Source organism: Herpailurus yagouaroundi, unplaced genomic scaffold, assembly GCF_014898765.1.
Source record: "Herpailurus yagouaroundi ecotype Mexico unplaced genomic scaffold, PumYag 187, whole genome shotgun sequence".
NCBI classification, from domain to species: Eukaryota; Metazoa; Chordata; class Mammalia; order Carnivora; family Felidae; genus Herpailurus; species Herpailurus yagouaroundi.
This window is the reverse complement of record NW_024412418.1, coordinates 4,965,047-4,980,682: the sequence shown is the minus strand read 5'-3', so window position 1 is coordinate 4,980,682 and position 15,636 is coordinate 4,965,047. Positions and strand designations below refer to the sequence as shown.

At 38.9% G+C, this 15,636-nt stretch overlaps 1 protein-coding gene and 1 pseudogene across 1 annotated transcript; both read right to left on the bottom strand.

Annotated features, from left to right (window-relative positions):
* Positions 1-665: 665 nt before the first annotated feature.
* LOC121043942 (olfactory receptor 5W2-like) lies at positions 666-1,377 on the bottom strand (annotated as a pseudogene).
* Positions 1,378-13,435: 12,058 nt separating this feature from the next.
* Positions 13,436-14,593, bottom strand: LOC121043831 (olfactory receptor-like protein OLF2). The gene is given in 3 exon segments (XM_040495831.1): positions 13,436-13,989; positions 13,992-14,269; positions 14,493-14,593. Coding segments are annotated over 3 exon segments (933 nt in total).
* Positions 14,594-15,636: the final 1,043 nt, after the last annotated feature.

Here is a 15,636-nt window from a genome sequence, read left to right as displayed (position 1 = left end):
CATTGCCCTGCCCACCTCAGGACCTGTAATTGTAACCTCTTCATTTGAATTCCTTTCTTCACCCCATCACCACTGTATCCCTCTTCACCATTTTGATCTGAAATGAAATTTCAGAGGATCTTCTCTGCACTCTAGAGGTAGACATTTTGCTTGAACTGAGAGTATCTTGACTTTTCACTTCAGGGAAATTTAGAGTTTATCATGAATAATTTGTAAGATTAATGAATTAATTTTATTTCTTTTTATTACATTATTGAACTCACTAGTATACAAACTACTGGAATCACCATGAAATGCAAGACACCTATAGTGCAACAGGTGTATACTAAACACTAATGGCTCTTAGAATAATTAAATTAGTGCATAAAATTAACAACTAATACAAAATTGACACACTAACATGAAGACTGATAAATTTTCCAAATATTAAGCATGACTGACTTAAAATGGAGACATACAATAAAATATAGGGTACCTAAATATTGGCATCATAGTAGCATAGTAAAATACTATGTTAGTTAAGGTATTTGAGACAATTTAATAATATAATATACCATGGAAGTATAATAGATTTGAAAACAGAAGAGTGCATTTGCATGTGTATGTATATAAATATATATTTATTTGTACTATGTGACTATTTACTTAAAATCACATTTTATTTTTCAACTTTCCACCATCTCTTTCACATCCTTGTTCTGTAGGCTATAAATCAGAGAATTTGACATGGGAATCACACGAGTGTAAAACCAAGAGTTCATTTTGGGTTAATCCAGGAAAGAGGAATAATTTGGCCAGGAATATATTATAGAAAAGCATAGTTCCCCAGAAGACTCTAACAGCCATTAAGTGGGAAGTGCAGGTGGAGAAAGCTTTGAACCTCCTCTCAGCAGAGCGAATCTTCAAGACTGATACGACAATAAGGGACAAGAACTCCTAAAAGAGTGCTTCATTCAATGAAGGCAAAAATGTTAAAAATAACAAAATCATTGGACTGTGCATCTGAGCAAGACAGCAATAGGAGAGTAGAGATATCAGAGAAGAAATGATTAATCATATGACCTACAGAAGACATAAGCGGGATGTTCATGTCAGGGGTATCAAAGCAGCTGACATTCCCACCATAAGTATCCTAGCCATGGACAGGGAGCACAAGGGGTTGCCAATGACTTTATACCAGTGAAAGACCATCATCAACAACAGTAGACACTCAGAATCTGCAGATACAGAAGATGAAGAATTGCCTGTGATGGAAATTGATTTGGTGTTAGCAAATAGATCTACCAGCATCTTGGGCCCAATTGGTATGCAAAAGCAGAGGTAACAGAAGGCAGGTGACTGAGGAAAAAGTATCTGTGTGTGAAGCTGGGAATCCATTTTAATTATAAAGGACATTCCAAGAGTTTCCAGGAGATTAACGAGATACATATCTAGAAACATGGTAAATAAGGCCACTTCGGTGTGGTGTCCAGTTATTGGTAATTGCCAAGGGAAATAATTCAGACAAAAGGGATCAATTAACCCTGACCTTCCTCTTCATTCTTGTTGCAAACTTTTACAAAAACACTCAAGAAAATTATAGTTCGTAATTTGACTCTTCTAGGATTATCCATGATAAATTCCCCCTTTTTATTCCTTTTATTAAAAAATTTTTTTTTCACATTTATTCGTTTTTGAGAGACAGAGAGACACAGAGTGTGAGTGGAGGAGGGGAAGAGAGTGAGGGAGACAGAATCCGAAGCAGACTCCAGGCTCTGGGCTGTCAGCACAGAGCCCGACCCGGGCCCAAACCCATAAACCGCGAGATCATGATCTGAGCTGAAGCTGGAAGCTTAGCCAACTGAGCCATCCAGGTGCCCCAAGGCCTATTTTCTTTTTTTTTTAAATTTTTTTTTTAAATTTACATCCAAATGAGTTAGCATATAGTCAACAATGATTTCAGGAGTGGCATCCTTAATGCCCCTTACCCATTAAGCCCATCGCCCCCTCCCACAACCCCTCCAGTAACCCTGTTTGTTCTCCATATTTGAGTCTCTTATGTTTTGTCCCCCTCCCTGTTTTTATGTTATTTTTGCTTCCCTTCCCTTATGTTCATCTGTTCTGTGTCTTAAAGTCCTCATATGAGTGAAATAATATATTTGTCTTTCTCTGACTAATTTCACTTAGCATAATACCCTCCAGTTCCATCCACGTAGTTGCAAATGGCAAAACTAATTCTTTTTGATTGCTGAGTAATACTCCATTGTATAGATATACCATTTCTTTATCTGTTCATCCATCAATGAACATTTGGGGTCTTTCCATACTCTGGCCATTGTTGATAGTGCTGCTATAAACATGGGGGTGCATGTGTCCCTTCAAAACAGCATACCTGTATCCCTTGGATAAATACCCAGTAGTAAAATTGCTGGGTCGTAGGGTAGTTCTATTTTTAATTTTTTGAAGAACCTCCATACTGTTTTCCAGAGTGGCTGCACCAGCTTGCATTCCCATCAGCAATGCAAAAGAGATCCTCTTTCTCTGCATCCTCACCAACATCTGTTGTTGCCTAAGTTGTTAATATTAGCCATTCTGACAGGTGTGAGGTGATATCTCATTGTGGTTTTGATTTGTATTTCCCTAATGATGAATGATGTTGAGCATTTTTTCATGTGTCGGTTGGCCATCTGGATGTCTTCTTTGGGGAAGTGTCTATTAATGTCTTTTGCCCATTTCTTCACTAGATTCTTTGTTTTTTGGGTGTTGAGTTTGATAAGTTCTTTATAGACTTTGGATACTAACCCTTTACATGATATGTTGTTTGCAAATATTTTCTCCCATTCTGTCGGTTGCCTTTTAGTTTTGCTGGTTGTTTTCTTCACTGTGCAGAAGCTTTTTATTTTTATGAGGTCCCACAAGATATTAGCCACCTGGATCCAGTAATACATTAAAAAAAAGTTATTCACCACGACCAAGTGGGAGTTATACCTGGGATACAAGGCTGGTTCAATATCTGCAAATCAATCAATGTGATTCCTCACGTCAATAAAAGAAAGGCCTATTTTCTTAATAGCCTCCCAGCTCCCTTTAAAAAAACCCTGACCTAAATGACCCCATTTCATTTCACCTTTCGTTTTTAGCAATTTAATTTAATTTAATTTAATTTAAATTTAATTTACTAATTTAATTTTACATTATTTTATTTTGAGAAGGTGAGTGGGTGGGGGGAGAGGGGCAGAAGGGGAGAGTATGCTGAATATGGAGCCTGATGTGGCACTTGACCCCACAACCCTGGGATCATGGCCTGAGCCGAAATCAAGAGTTGGACCCTTCACCGACTGAGCCACCCAGATGCCTCTATTTTACCTTTCAAACAAACGACAAATGAACGACAATTGCACACCGACGCCTAAACAAAGAAATAGAATTGTTTGGCAGTTACATTGCAGTTAATTCAACTAAGTGAGCAGGTACAACGTAATTCTTTTACAAATTTCTAAATGCTTGATTTCTCATTTTTCCAAAAAAAAAAAAGTCTTTCTTCTATAATTCTTTAAATTTAATCATACAGAAACCTACTTGAAACTGGTGTTTCTGTTCTTACCTCTGGTACATACACATAGCATATTGTATTTATTTTCTACCTTGTGATTGTTGGGACTTAAATCAAAAGCCACTGTCTTCACTCATCATTACGTGAACATGATTAATTTGATTTGTGGTTATGTATTTTCCGTGATGAATGGTGTCTCAACTTGGCAAAGGCTGAACTTTTCATGCTTATCACCAAATTGATCAAAGACAGAAAATAACAGAATTTATTTCAATGTTATGTTCATGGTCACCATGAATCTTTCACCTCCTTTAGTAAAAGCATATACTAATGAATTTCAAATAGACCTATTTAATAATTTTCATCTGTTTCATTGTTCATCCTGTTTCTTCCATTTCTGAAATATCTCCTTCACTTCTCATTTAGAAATCTGGTAGTTTTTCATACTACTTTTTTCATTAGTCATTGTTTGGTTCTTTCTCCTCAACTATATGTCGTTCACCCTCATTTCAATGATTTTATGACTGTATAACATCCATTACTCCTAATATACTCATTATTGAATATGATTTTTATCTATTTATACGTGTGCCTTTCTACATTCCCATAATCCTGGACACAAATATTTGCATTAGTAAAAACTCAGTAAATGTGTGTTAAATATTTCCTTATTGAGGGTACCTGGGTGGCTCTGTTGGCTAAGAGTCTGACTACAGCTTAGGTCCTGATCTTGTGGTTTGTGACCTTGAGCTCCGCATCAGGCTCTGTGTTGACAGCTTGGAGACTGGAGCCTGCTTCGGATTCTGTGTCTCCCTCTCTCTCTGCCCCTCCCCACTCATGTGCTGTCTCACTCTCTCTCTCTCTCTCAAAAATAAATAAACATTAAAAAAAATTTTAAGTATTTTCTTATTGTAAGGCCGATGGATGTTCAACAGAGTAAAAATAAACAAATTTTGAGACCTGTTCCTGCAAATATATTTCATTTGTACAAGGACAATTCTTTAAGAAAAAAAAAAGTGTTGGGATGATGCTTTAACAACAACAAAGCCAAGTTCTGTTTGTTTCCAAAAATAACCCTTATGTGCCATAATTTATGGTAGTGATTTGAAAATTGGGAGGTACTAGAATTTTAAGTATATTTAAATTCCTCCTGGACAGCTATCAACATAATGTTCCACCATCCCTGAATTTTGTCCAAACATGTTGCTGTTCCCTGACTTCACTGAAATCCTTCACTGGGACAGAGAGATGAATCCTACATTTCCATTTTTTCCGACCATAAAAACGCCTCTACCTTCCTTTTCATTCAACTGTCTTCTAAGCATCTTTTCATTCAACACTGAATTCCTGAAGGCAAAAGGTGTGAATTTAATTAATTCATTGTGGGGGCTCAGTCGGTTAAGTATCCAACTTCGGCTCAGGTCATAATCTCATGGTTTGTGGGTTCAAGCTCCACATGGGGCTCTGTGCTGACAGCTCAGAACCTGGAGCCTACTTAGAGTTCTGTCTCCGTCTCTCTCTGCCCCTGCCCTGTTTGTGCTCTGCCTCTCTCTCTCTCTCTTTCAAAAAATAAACATTAAAAAAAAAAAAAAAATATATATATATATATATATATATATTCATTGTGGAGTTCTTAACAAAACTTTGTGTTTTTCATATAGTATTTAACTGATCTCCATATATATCATCATACATTTTTAATATTGTGTTTCCTAGGCTGTCTCTTAATCTCATTATACATATACTGAAAATATGATACATATGTAATTAGTAAACTGAAGTTCCCTAAGCATCATGTTTGTCTGACCCAAAGCATTTCCTCTTAATATTAATTCCTATTAATATTCCCAACTACAGTGTAGTCATAAAAAATAAAATATCTCTTTTAAGAAGAAGTAACTCTGAGCTATTGTCATGAAATGTTCTAGTGTGTTTACTTCAAATTTACAAAAACAGCAACCCACAGATTCTTAGAGTTCTAAAAAGCTGAGAGACCATCCAAGTCCTATTTGTAAATCAAGAGAAGATGCCACAGGTGATGGAGGGCAGATGGGAACAATAGGAAGGGCTTACAGACTGAGAAAAGAATCTGCCTTATTTTATTCATCTTAGCCAGAACCCTTCGTTAATATTATTGCTCAATGGGTCACTGTATTGCACAAATCCAGGGAACACATAGAAAATAAGTAACATAGCAGTTTGTTGTCTATGTTTATAGGTCTGATTCTGCTTTTTGTTTGTTGTTTTGGTTTTTAGATTTCACATTTAACCGACGGCTGCCAGAAGAGAGGATGGGCAAAATGTGTGAAACGGAGTGGGAAACCCAGGCTTGCAGTAATGGAAAGAATAAGTCACAAGGATGAGAGATACGATGTAGGGAATACGGTCAATATGGCGACAGATGGTAGCTACACGTAATGGTGAGCACAGCATAGCGTATAGACTTGTTGAGTCACTATATTGTACACCTGAAACCCATGTAACACCACGTGTCAACTGTAGCCCCAAAATATAAGTAATGTAGTGGCCCTAAAGTCGCACCATGTGGCAATCTTGGGGAGTACTCACTGTAGTGGCCATGTCCCACGTGATACTTTATGATAGGTGATTCACTGTAGCACACTAATGTGGGTGTCATGGCGGCCACCCAAAATGTGCCACTTTGGCATACTGATTATATTAAATAAAAGTTGTTTAAGAGAAGGCCTGTGCGAGGATCCTCTGACTTTCCTCTGTGCTCCTGAAAACAGGAAGTAAATCTCCTATGGGAAAGGTACCCTCCCTGTACCAGGAAGTAAAGACACATCCTTATCACCAAGTATAGGAAATTCAGAGCCTGGAAGGCCGTATAAACAACCCTTATTTCATTTTAGCAATCTACTACCACAGACCAAATTCTGTTTAGAGTTTCTTACTAATCGAAGACTGCAAATTCAATTCTCTTTATCCTGCCAATTCCTTAACAGATTTATTGTCTCCTCATAAAAATAATATAAAAGCTGCCTGCTTTGGTAATTTCTTTAGATCTCAATTTCGTTATTTGGCCTCTGTGAGCACACAATAAAACTGTAATTTTTTTTTTTCCTCTCCTGTTAATCTGTCTCATGTGAATTTAATTCCTAATTCAGCAAAAAGAACTTGAAGAATAGAAGGAAATGCCTTTCCTTCACTAACAGGCACAAATGTATATGTGTCATGAAAGTCTATTGTTAAGTGCCGTGTACAGGAATGTTTTCCTGCCCTACGTGTTGCCCTATTGCAGTTATGTTACTCATTTAAACAAATGAAGTAAATGCCAGATCTGTGGGTTCAAGAAATAATTTATGAATTTATAAGCATTACCAGCGTATGGGCAAAAATATTCCAGTTAATTTTTTGTCTGAGTCCTCAGTGGGAACTAGAAACGGGCATAGCATTTCTTTTTTTATGGTTCCTATAAATCTAGACGATATCATAGATTAAAATCCTTAAAGTATTCTTGATTTGGGAAAAATGACTGTGTGTGATACGTTTCAATAACCTTTCCATTTTTATTATTTTGTGTGTAATGATACCAATACAAACATACAGAATTCACTGCCTTAGGAGATATGATTTGACGCCAGGCTCAAACTAAGTAATTGTGATAATTTGCCACCCATTCCAGTGAAGACATTAGATGCAATTGTATGACCTGATATGCCCCGATTCGAGAGACTCCCCGAAAACAAACCACCAGAGTCCAGAATCAAAGCCAGGCGGCAAGGGTCATTTATTGCAGGTTCGAACCCGGTCCTCCGCGCACTCGTTGCCGGTGACGCTAAGAGGCCCCGAGTAAGGATCTTACAGCTTTTTTTATAGACAGGCACAAACAAGTTAGGGATATTTTTTAGAGGTTACAGAGCTGTTGTTGGTTAACATTTAAATTTGAACGCTCAGCAGAACTTGATTGGTTCCCGCCTTTATTTCAAACCATTCAGCAGAACTTGATTGGTTCCCGCCTTTATGTCAGACTACAACCGGGCACGCCCTGGCTGGTTTCGGGAGGGGGGAGGGGGGGGAGTCTTTTCTTTGCAGTTGTGAGTACACCTGGTAATTTTTCTCTTAGTCTCCCAGACCCTTGAACTTTACTACCATTATTTACTACTTTGATTCATATTAAAGGGATGGGATTTGTCCTTGTGATGTGGAGAACAAAGGCAAAAGAAATGTAGAAAAACATTTTCCTTACAGCTTAGAGCAGGCTGACAAGTGCTTGAGAAAGGCAGAGTGACATTCCTCAAGGAAGTCAGCTGCCTCAGTGTTAATACTTTGCTAGAGGCAAAAGGCAACCTTAGTTTGACATTAGCCAACCTCTAGGTTCCTGTAAGTCTTTAACATATACAAATTCCTTTGGAAACTTCCTTTATCTCTACCTCCCCAAATCTTTGTTAGCAAGCATCCTCCAAGCTTATGGCCCACTGATATACATCTCAAGGGTCTCATGAATAAGATTTGACTAGCCTCAAGGTCCGGAAACCTTGCTTCCAAGTTTCTTACAGACTTTCATTATCCCTAACCCCTTCTCAACTTGAAAGTATGTAATCAGTCACTGGTCACAACCCCAGGGCAGATCTTTCTGCCCCCAGGTCCTGGCCCCATGCTTTCATAAAACCACCCCTTTTGCAAGAAAGGTAATTCAAGAAGTCTGTCTTGACTTTTCCCTGACTCCTTCCCAAACTCATTTTCTCATCAGATGCTTCTCCGTCTCCAGGGATGACAAACCCCTTCAGGTTACACTCTGTTTAGATAGAACCTAAATTTACCGTCCTACACTTGACTGCCCCATAAACCATTTACGCTAAGTTCCCTTCAAACCCTTCCGTTAGAATCTGAGCTTTAGGGACCATATGATTATTAAACATTGGATGATTAACATCTCAAAGGATTTGTATTTCATTGATGGTGGCTTTCGAAAATAATGAAAAAAAATTACTCCGTCCTAATGCAAGACACCAGAGACAGGCATGTGAAGACAACAATTGTATCTAAACGCCTTCCCTGGTGCCACAATAATCAATGTAGGCAGCTGTCTGTTTATAAAGTCTCCCCTTCAGAAAGTAGCTGCATGGCTGTGAGTCTTGAGCTTTTGGGAATAAGCTCAGTGCAAGCTAACCATACCAAGGAAAACCAGGTTTACTAAGTCTCCTTGTTGCTGAAAACAGTATGAGAAGGGCTTACAGGTTAAAAAAAAGACACATTTGCTTTATTACAGTAGTTTTTTGAAAGTTTATTCATTTATTTTGAGAGAGAGAGGGAGAGAGAGAGCAAGTAGGGGAGGGACAGAGAGAGAGGGTGTAGAAAATGAATTTAAAATTTTGTATGTCTTGCCTATTGTTCGATGTGAGCACGGTTAAATTTTTCTAGACTTAGTTTGCTATACCCTAAGATTATGAAAATACTTACTAACCAGCATTTTCTTGCTTCTGTAATCTTGCTTGCTTAACACATTCCTCCCCTTCCCCCTTCCCCCTTCCCCCTTTTTCTCCCGCCACAAGTAACAGACAAAGCCTTCCCGCCAAAGGACAGACAAAGGACGCCCAATCAGAGAACAACAAATGTCCTTCCTTTAAAATCAACTAATCAGGCCCCCCATAATCTGAAACCTCCCCTATGCTATTTGTCTCTGTCTATAAAAACGCTGTACCAACCCTGATCGGGGCCTCTTAGCGTCACTGGCAACGAGTGCGCGGAGGTCCAGGTTCGAACCTGTAATAAACGACCCTTGCCGCTTGGCTTTGACTTACGACTCTGGTGGTCTCTTGTGGGGGGGTTTCGCGACCTCGGGCTTTACAAGGGGGAGAGAAAGAATCCAAAGCAGGCTTCATGATATGGGTGCAGAGCCTGAGGGAGAGTCTCGAGCTCACTAACAGTGAGATCATGATCTAAGCCAAAACAAAGACTTGGACACTGAACCAGTTAGGTCACCCAGGCACCCCTGAAAAGACAGCAAGTATTTATTTATTTATTTATTTATTTAAATTTATTTTTGAGAGAGAGAGAGTGAGAGTGCTTGCATGCGAATGAGTGGGGGAGGGGGCAGAAGGAGAGGACAGAGGTCCAGAAGCAGGCCCTGAGATGACAGTAGTCAGCCCGCTGTGGGACTCAAACTCAGGAGAAATGTGAGATCATGATCTGAGTCGAAGTCAGATGCTCAAACAACTGAGCCACCCAGGTGCCTCTATTTCCAATATTAATGTGAACATTTTTACACATGTCTTCTGATGGAGATACACTTATTTATCTTGTGTATGAAACCAGGAATAGGAAATGTGTGTGTGTGTGTGTGTGTGTGTGTGTCAAATTTATATTTACCCAATATTAGCATACAATTTCCCGAAGCAGTATGCCAATCTAGAGTTACACATTATTAGTGAATGAATCCTGTGTCTGTTTCTACATCCTCTCTAATAGGTAATATTGTCTGTCATTTTCATTTTAGCTGTTATGTAGAGTCCATAATTGTCCTAATGACTAATAAAGTTGGATATTCAAGCAGCTCCTGGGTGGTTCAGTCGGTTAAGCATCTGACTTTGGCTCAGGTCATGATCTCACAGTTCCTGAGTTCAAGCCCTGAGTCAGGCTCTGTGCTGACAGCTCAGAGCTTGGAGGCTGCTTCAGATTCTGTGTCTCCCTCTCTCTCTGTCCCTCCCCTGCTCATGCTCATGCTCTGTCTCTCTCAAAGATAAATAAATGTCAAAAAAAGTATAAATAAATAAATAAATAAATAAATAAATACATGCATACATACATAAAAGTTGGATATTCACTTTTATAGGGGATGTCTCTGGAAGTTAAAATGAAGAATATGAAGAATAGAAAATCAGTTGAATGGGTCCACCTTCACGGGGTGAGGGCTCTTGCAATCAGTGCTATCTATCTGCGATCATTGCCAATTCAATTTCAGGTCAGATTAGCCTGGGATTGTACTGTAGTCCCATCCATCCGTTATATTTAAGATCTCCCCAGAGATAGAAGCGGGTTTATACATTATGCATTTATAGAATCCTATCAGTACAAGCATGAAATGTGGTAGCTGGAACACACAATAAAGATCATTCAGTTTAAAGCCCTCTTCTGACAGAGTGGAAACTGAGGGCCAAAGAAGGAAAATGATTTGTCAAAGGTCACAATCGCTGTGAACTGAGAGTACAGATTCAGACCCAATTTTGCTACCATTCCTTTTCCAGTTCCCAGCATGTTTGCAGAGTTCGAGTTAGGTTAAATTTGCTGCCTCGTAAGAAAGAGCTACACAATTACCAATTGGTGAGAATTAGTACTCTTGTTATTTAATAAATTTCCCTAACCAGATTTTCCCCAGTATGGAGCCAATTGTTTCTATCATTATACATATTTTCTAATCGTTCATCACTGGTAACATTTATGTTTAGGGATGTCCATTCCTGATCAGAATAAGGAACCCTTAAGAAAAAGAAAACATAAGAAAACTGAGGGGAGATCTTAACGAAAAGAAGAATCCCCTGTTCCTTTTCTTTGTTTGTTTCTTCTTTGTTTTACCTTTATACCTTCCCCTACCATGTCTCAGAATCCCAGACAAAATATCACCCTGGAGAACAGAAGAGTCTCATTGTCCTACTTGGGCTTTGCTGGCAATCTGAAATGTTTTCACGGAAGCCCTTTACAATGGCACGTAGGTAGACCTAGACTGAGTGATTTTCAGGTTGTGTAATTGTAGCAAACATTTAAGAGTGCCCCTGACTTTTCTTTGGTCCTGCAAAAGCTGTTTTTATCCAGACTTACTGAAGAAATCACTTCTGTGATTTGATCATCAGCAAACTAAAGCAGAGCCAAGTTGCAAATATCTTGGTAAACACCCAGGCAAGAGCCCTCTGGGTTAATTATTTTCCAAGTAATTTGCATGTCTTTATCCTTCCCTTGAATTTGGCATCCACAACTACTTTATGTGCTTACATATATGATTCAAAAAACATATCTAAGGCACATACTTGATCTCAGCGATTTTTTCTTTTACTTCCCATGAATAAACATTCAATAACAATTAACTTTTTGGATCTTTTTCATTTTTTCTTTACCCAGATGCTATAGTGGGGTTTGAGGAAAGAGATAAAAATATCCAATCCTTAAACTCTGGGTATTCATTACCCCACATTGAAGGTAATGATTTAGGCAACAGAGAGTAGATTTAACAAAGTTCCCAGGCTCAGGGTGGTATGGGACCCAAACTTAGCGAGTGCTAGAGGGAAGGAAAGCTCCTGGCGGAAGTGACTGAGTTGTGAAGGGTAGCACTATAGCCCAGCCATACTGGTTTTCTTTAAGTTCCACAGAAATGATGTGGTCCTGTCCCCCTGGGGACCCTCTAGTTGCTGATCTATCTGCATAGAATGCTTTCTCCATCTAGTGCATCTCTCAGCTAATTCCTACTTATCTTTTAGATCCCAGATTGTTCCCATTACCAGGAAGAACTTTTCAACATTCTTCACTATAATTGAACATTGTGCTTTGTTTCTGTTTTTATTTTATGGCATAATTACAGTTTATTATAAATAATTTGAATGATCATTTAATTAACATTTGTCACTTCTGATGAGAGAGCCTATGTAGGCAGGCTCAGGGCAAAATTGAGCTAACACCCCCCCTCCCACCAAGGTGGGATATGTGTGATATTCCACAGGCACTCCTGGCTACTCAAGAACAAAGGAAAGGAAAGAAAACAAATGGTTAACTGAAGGAGATCACAGTCAAGCAGGACATGAGTCTCCATGTCTTGATAGATTACAAGAAAAAGGCAATTTTATTAATAGCCTAATCTCCAGAAACCTGTAGACTCCTTTCCTGGAACCTCAAAATCACACCTCCATAGTGATATGGGGAACAAAGGCAAGAAGGAAATGGCAGGTAAAATTCAATCTCCTTATAAACTGCAGTCCATTGACAACTATTAGAGGCTGGCAGAGTAAAAAGTTTCTTCCAGGATCTCCCTACTGTCTTGATGTTAATACTTTGCTGGAGGGAAAAACAACCTAAGCTTGACAACAGTTTGGCCTCCAGTATCCTGTGAGCCTTCTTTAGCATATGAAATCTTTTTGAAAACTTCCCCTTGACTTCCCCTCCCCCCTCTCCCAACTCCCAAGTATAGAACTAGTATTTCCACAGGGTCCCAGGCAGCTCTTCCTGCCCATGGGTCCTGTTCCTGAGCTAAAAAAAAAAAAAAAAAAAAAAATCACCATTTTGTGCAAAGGACGTCTTCAAGAAGCCTTTCTTGACCTTCAGCTCTGGACCCCCACCATCACCCCAAAACTTCATCAGTTTCCATTAGATGACAAGATTCATTAACACAAAACTGTTAGATTCACCATAAGATACAAAACACATAGAAGTGCGTTACGTACTTAGAAAACTCTCACTAACATATAGGAAATTAGATTCATGCACAAATAGATTGTAGAAACACAAATTGGGCAAACTAGGAGTCCATAAATTTTCCATAAATAAGGAATACCAAATATAAGCTCAAGACATAAAATGAATCATGGAGTACTAAAGAAATGACACATTTGGTTATGGCAGGAACATGGTATAAATACTTGTTGGATCATACCACCTTTTTTTTTTTAACATTTATTTATTTTTGAGAGACAGAGAGAGATAGAGCACAAGCATGGCAGGAGCAGAGAGAGAGGGAGACACAGAATCCAAAGTAGGCTCCAGGCTCTGAGCTGTTAGCACAGAGCCGGACGCAGGGCTCGAACTCACAAACTGCGGGATCATGACCTGAGCTGAAGTCAACCGCTTAACCAACTGAGCCACCCAGGCACCCCTAGATCATACCACTTTAATCAAAACAATTTTGAACTTCACGAATTATAGTGTAAGATTGGGAGAAAAATAGGTACATATAAGTTTTCAATGAAACCACTTTCTATTTTTAAGTTTTTTCCGAGCCTCTTTCACATCTTTGTTCTGCAGGCTATAAATCACAGGGTTTAACATGGGAATCACAAGGGTGTAGAACAAGGAGGTCATTTTGTCTTGATCAAGAGAGTAGGAAGAACTCGGGCGGAAATACATAAAGAGCAGGGTCCCCTGGAATGTTGCAACAGCAGTTAAGTGGGAGGCGCAGGTGGAGAAAGCTTTGAACTTCCCCTCAGCAGAGCGGATCTTTATCACTGCCAGGATGATCTAACAGTAAGACACAAAGAGCCCTGAAAGGGTAATCAGCTCAATGAAGCCAAAAATGGTGAATATCACTAACTCATTAACTTGGGTATCTGAGCAAGATAACAAAAGGAGAGGTGGGACATCACAGAAGAAGTGGTTGATCACATTTGATCCACAGAAACATAACCTGCATGTTAATATTGTATTTGCAGAAGCATCCACAAGCCCTACCATGTAAACCCCAGCCATGAGCAGAAAGCACACTCTGCTGGACATGTTGACCGTGTAGAGCAAGGGGTGCTAATGGCCTTGTACCGATCAAAGGCCATCACCATCAGCAGTAGGCACTCGGAATCAGCAAAGGTACAGAAGATCCAGAATTGCAGAGCACAGCCATAGAAAGGAATTGACTTTATCTTGGTAATGAGGCCTACCAGCATCCGGGGTCCAATTGCTGTAGAATAACAGAGGTCGCTGAAAGAGAGGTGGCTGAGGAAGAAATACATTGGTGTGTGAAGCTTAGAATCCATGATCCATAACATGATCATCCCGAGGTTTGCAATAAAAATGATGAGATAGGGGCGCCTGGGTGGCGCAGTCGGTTAAGCGTCCGACTTCAGCCAGGTCACGATCTCGCGGTCCGGGAGTTCGAGCCCCGCGTCAGGCTCTGGGCTGATGGCTCAGAGCCTGGAGCCTGTTTCCAATTCTGTGTCTCCCTTTCTCTCTGCCCCTCCCCCATTCATGCTCTGTCTCTCTCTATCCCAAAAATAAATAAACGTTGAAAAAAAAAATGATAAGATAAACAATTAGAAATGTGACAAATAGGGTCACTTTAATTCCAGGGTTATTGCTAATTCCCAAGAGAAGGAATTCATTCACAGAAGAGCAATTTTTTCCATCCATTCTTCTTTATTCTTCCAAAATGCTCCCGAAATAATCAAGAAATGGTATATCAAGGTTTTAATTCCTCTTGAAACTCACAAAAATACAATCTATACATGAGGAAGGTTTTGTTTCAGATATTACATTCTTTATCCTCAGAAAATAGCCCAGAAACATTTCATTGTTATACTGTTGACAAAATTAACATGTTTGTGATAGAATTTAAAGTTTGATTATCAATTTGCATACCACCCACCAAATATATGACTTGTGTGCACCTTCACTGCTTTATCTCAGCAATCATGAATGAAAACTCATCACAGATCAAACATAATATAAAAGTCACACCTAAAGGCAAAGCTGAATTTACAGCTTTATGTCTGAAAAACAATATCAAATTGAGCCTAAAAGCGATTACCCTTACTGTGTTCTTCAAAAACCATGATTTGTTCAAGCCTGTGTGTTAAAACTGGAAATCATGAACAGATCTCTTATTTAAACATCATGAACACGAGTGTCTAGGTGGCTCAGTCAGTCAAGCATCCGACTGTTGATTTTGGCTCAGGTCATGATCTCACAGTTAGTGAGTTTGAGCCCCACATCAGGCTCCGTGCTGACAACATGGAGTCTTCTTGGGGTTCTCTCTCTCCCCTGTTTCACTGTCCCTACGCTTTCTGAAAATAAATAAATAAACTTAAAAAAATTCATAGAAGAAAAAATAAAAGTAATGAAAAATACAACATTTTTACTGTTTTGCCACATTATTATTACTTACACTCAGAAATGGTGGTCTGGTACCGAAGCTCATGTAGAGGAAAAATGCTAAAAACAAATGAAAAGAGAAATAACATATACAATTACATCTCTTTGGATTTAAACCTGACTTTTTCATCAAAAATAGAGCTGAACAAGAAATTATATTTTTCATATATAGGCTTCTGTTTGTTTATATATGTATGTGTGTGCATGCACCTGTCTTACTATTGATACGTGAGAATTGGAATATAAATGATGGTCTTATTTTGCTTTGGATTGGAGTAAATATGGTATGTGGTTCATATGGG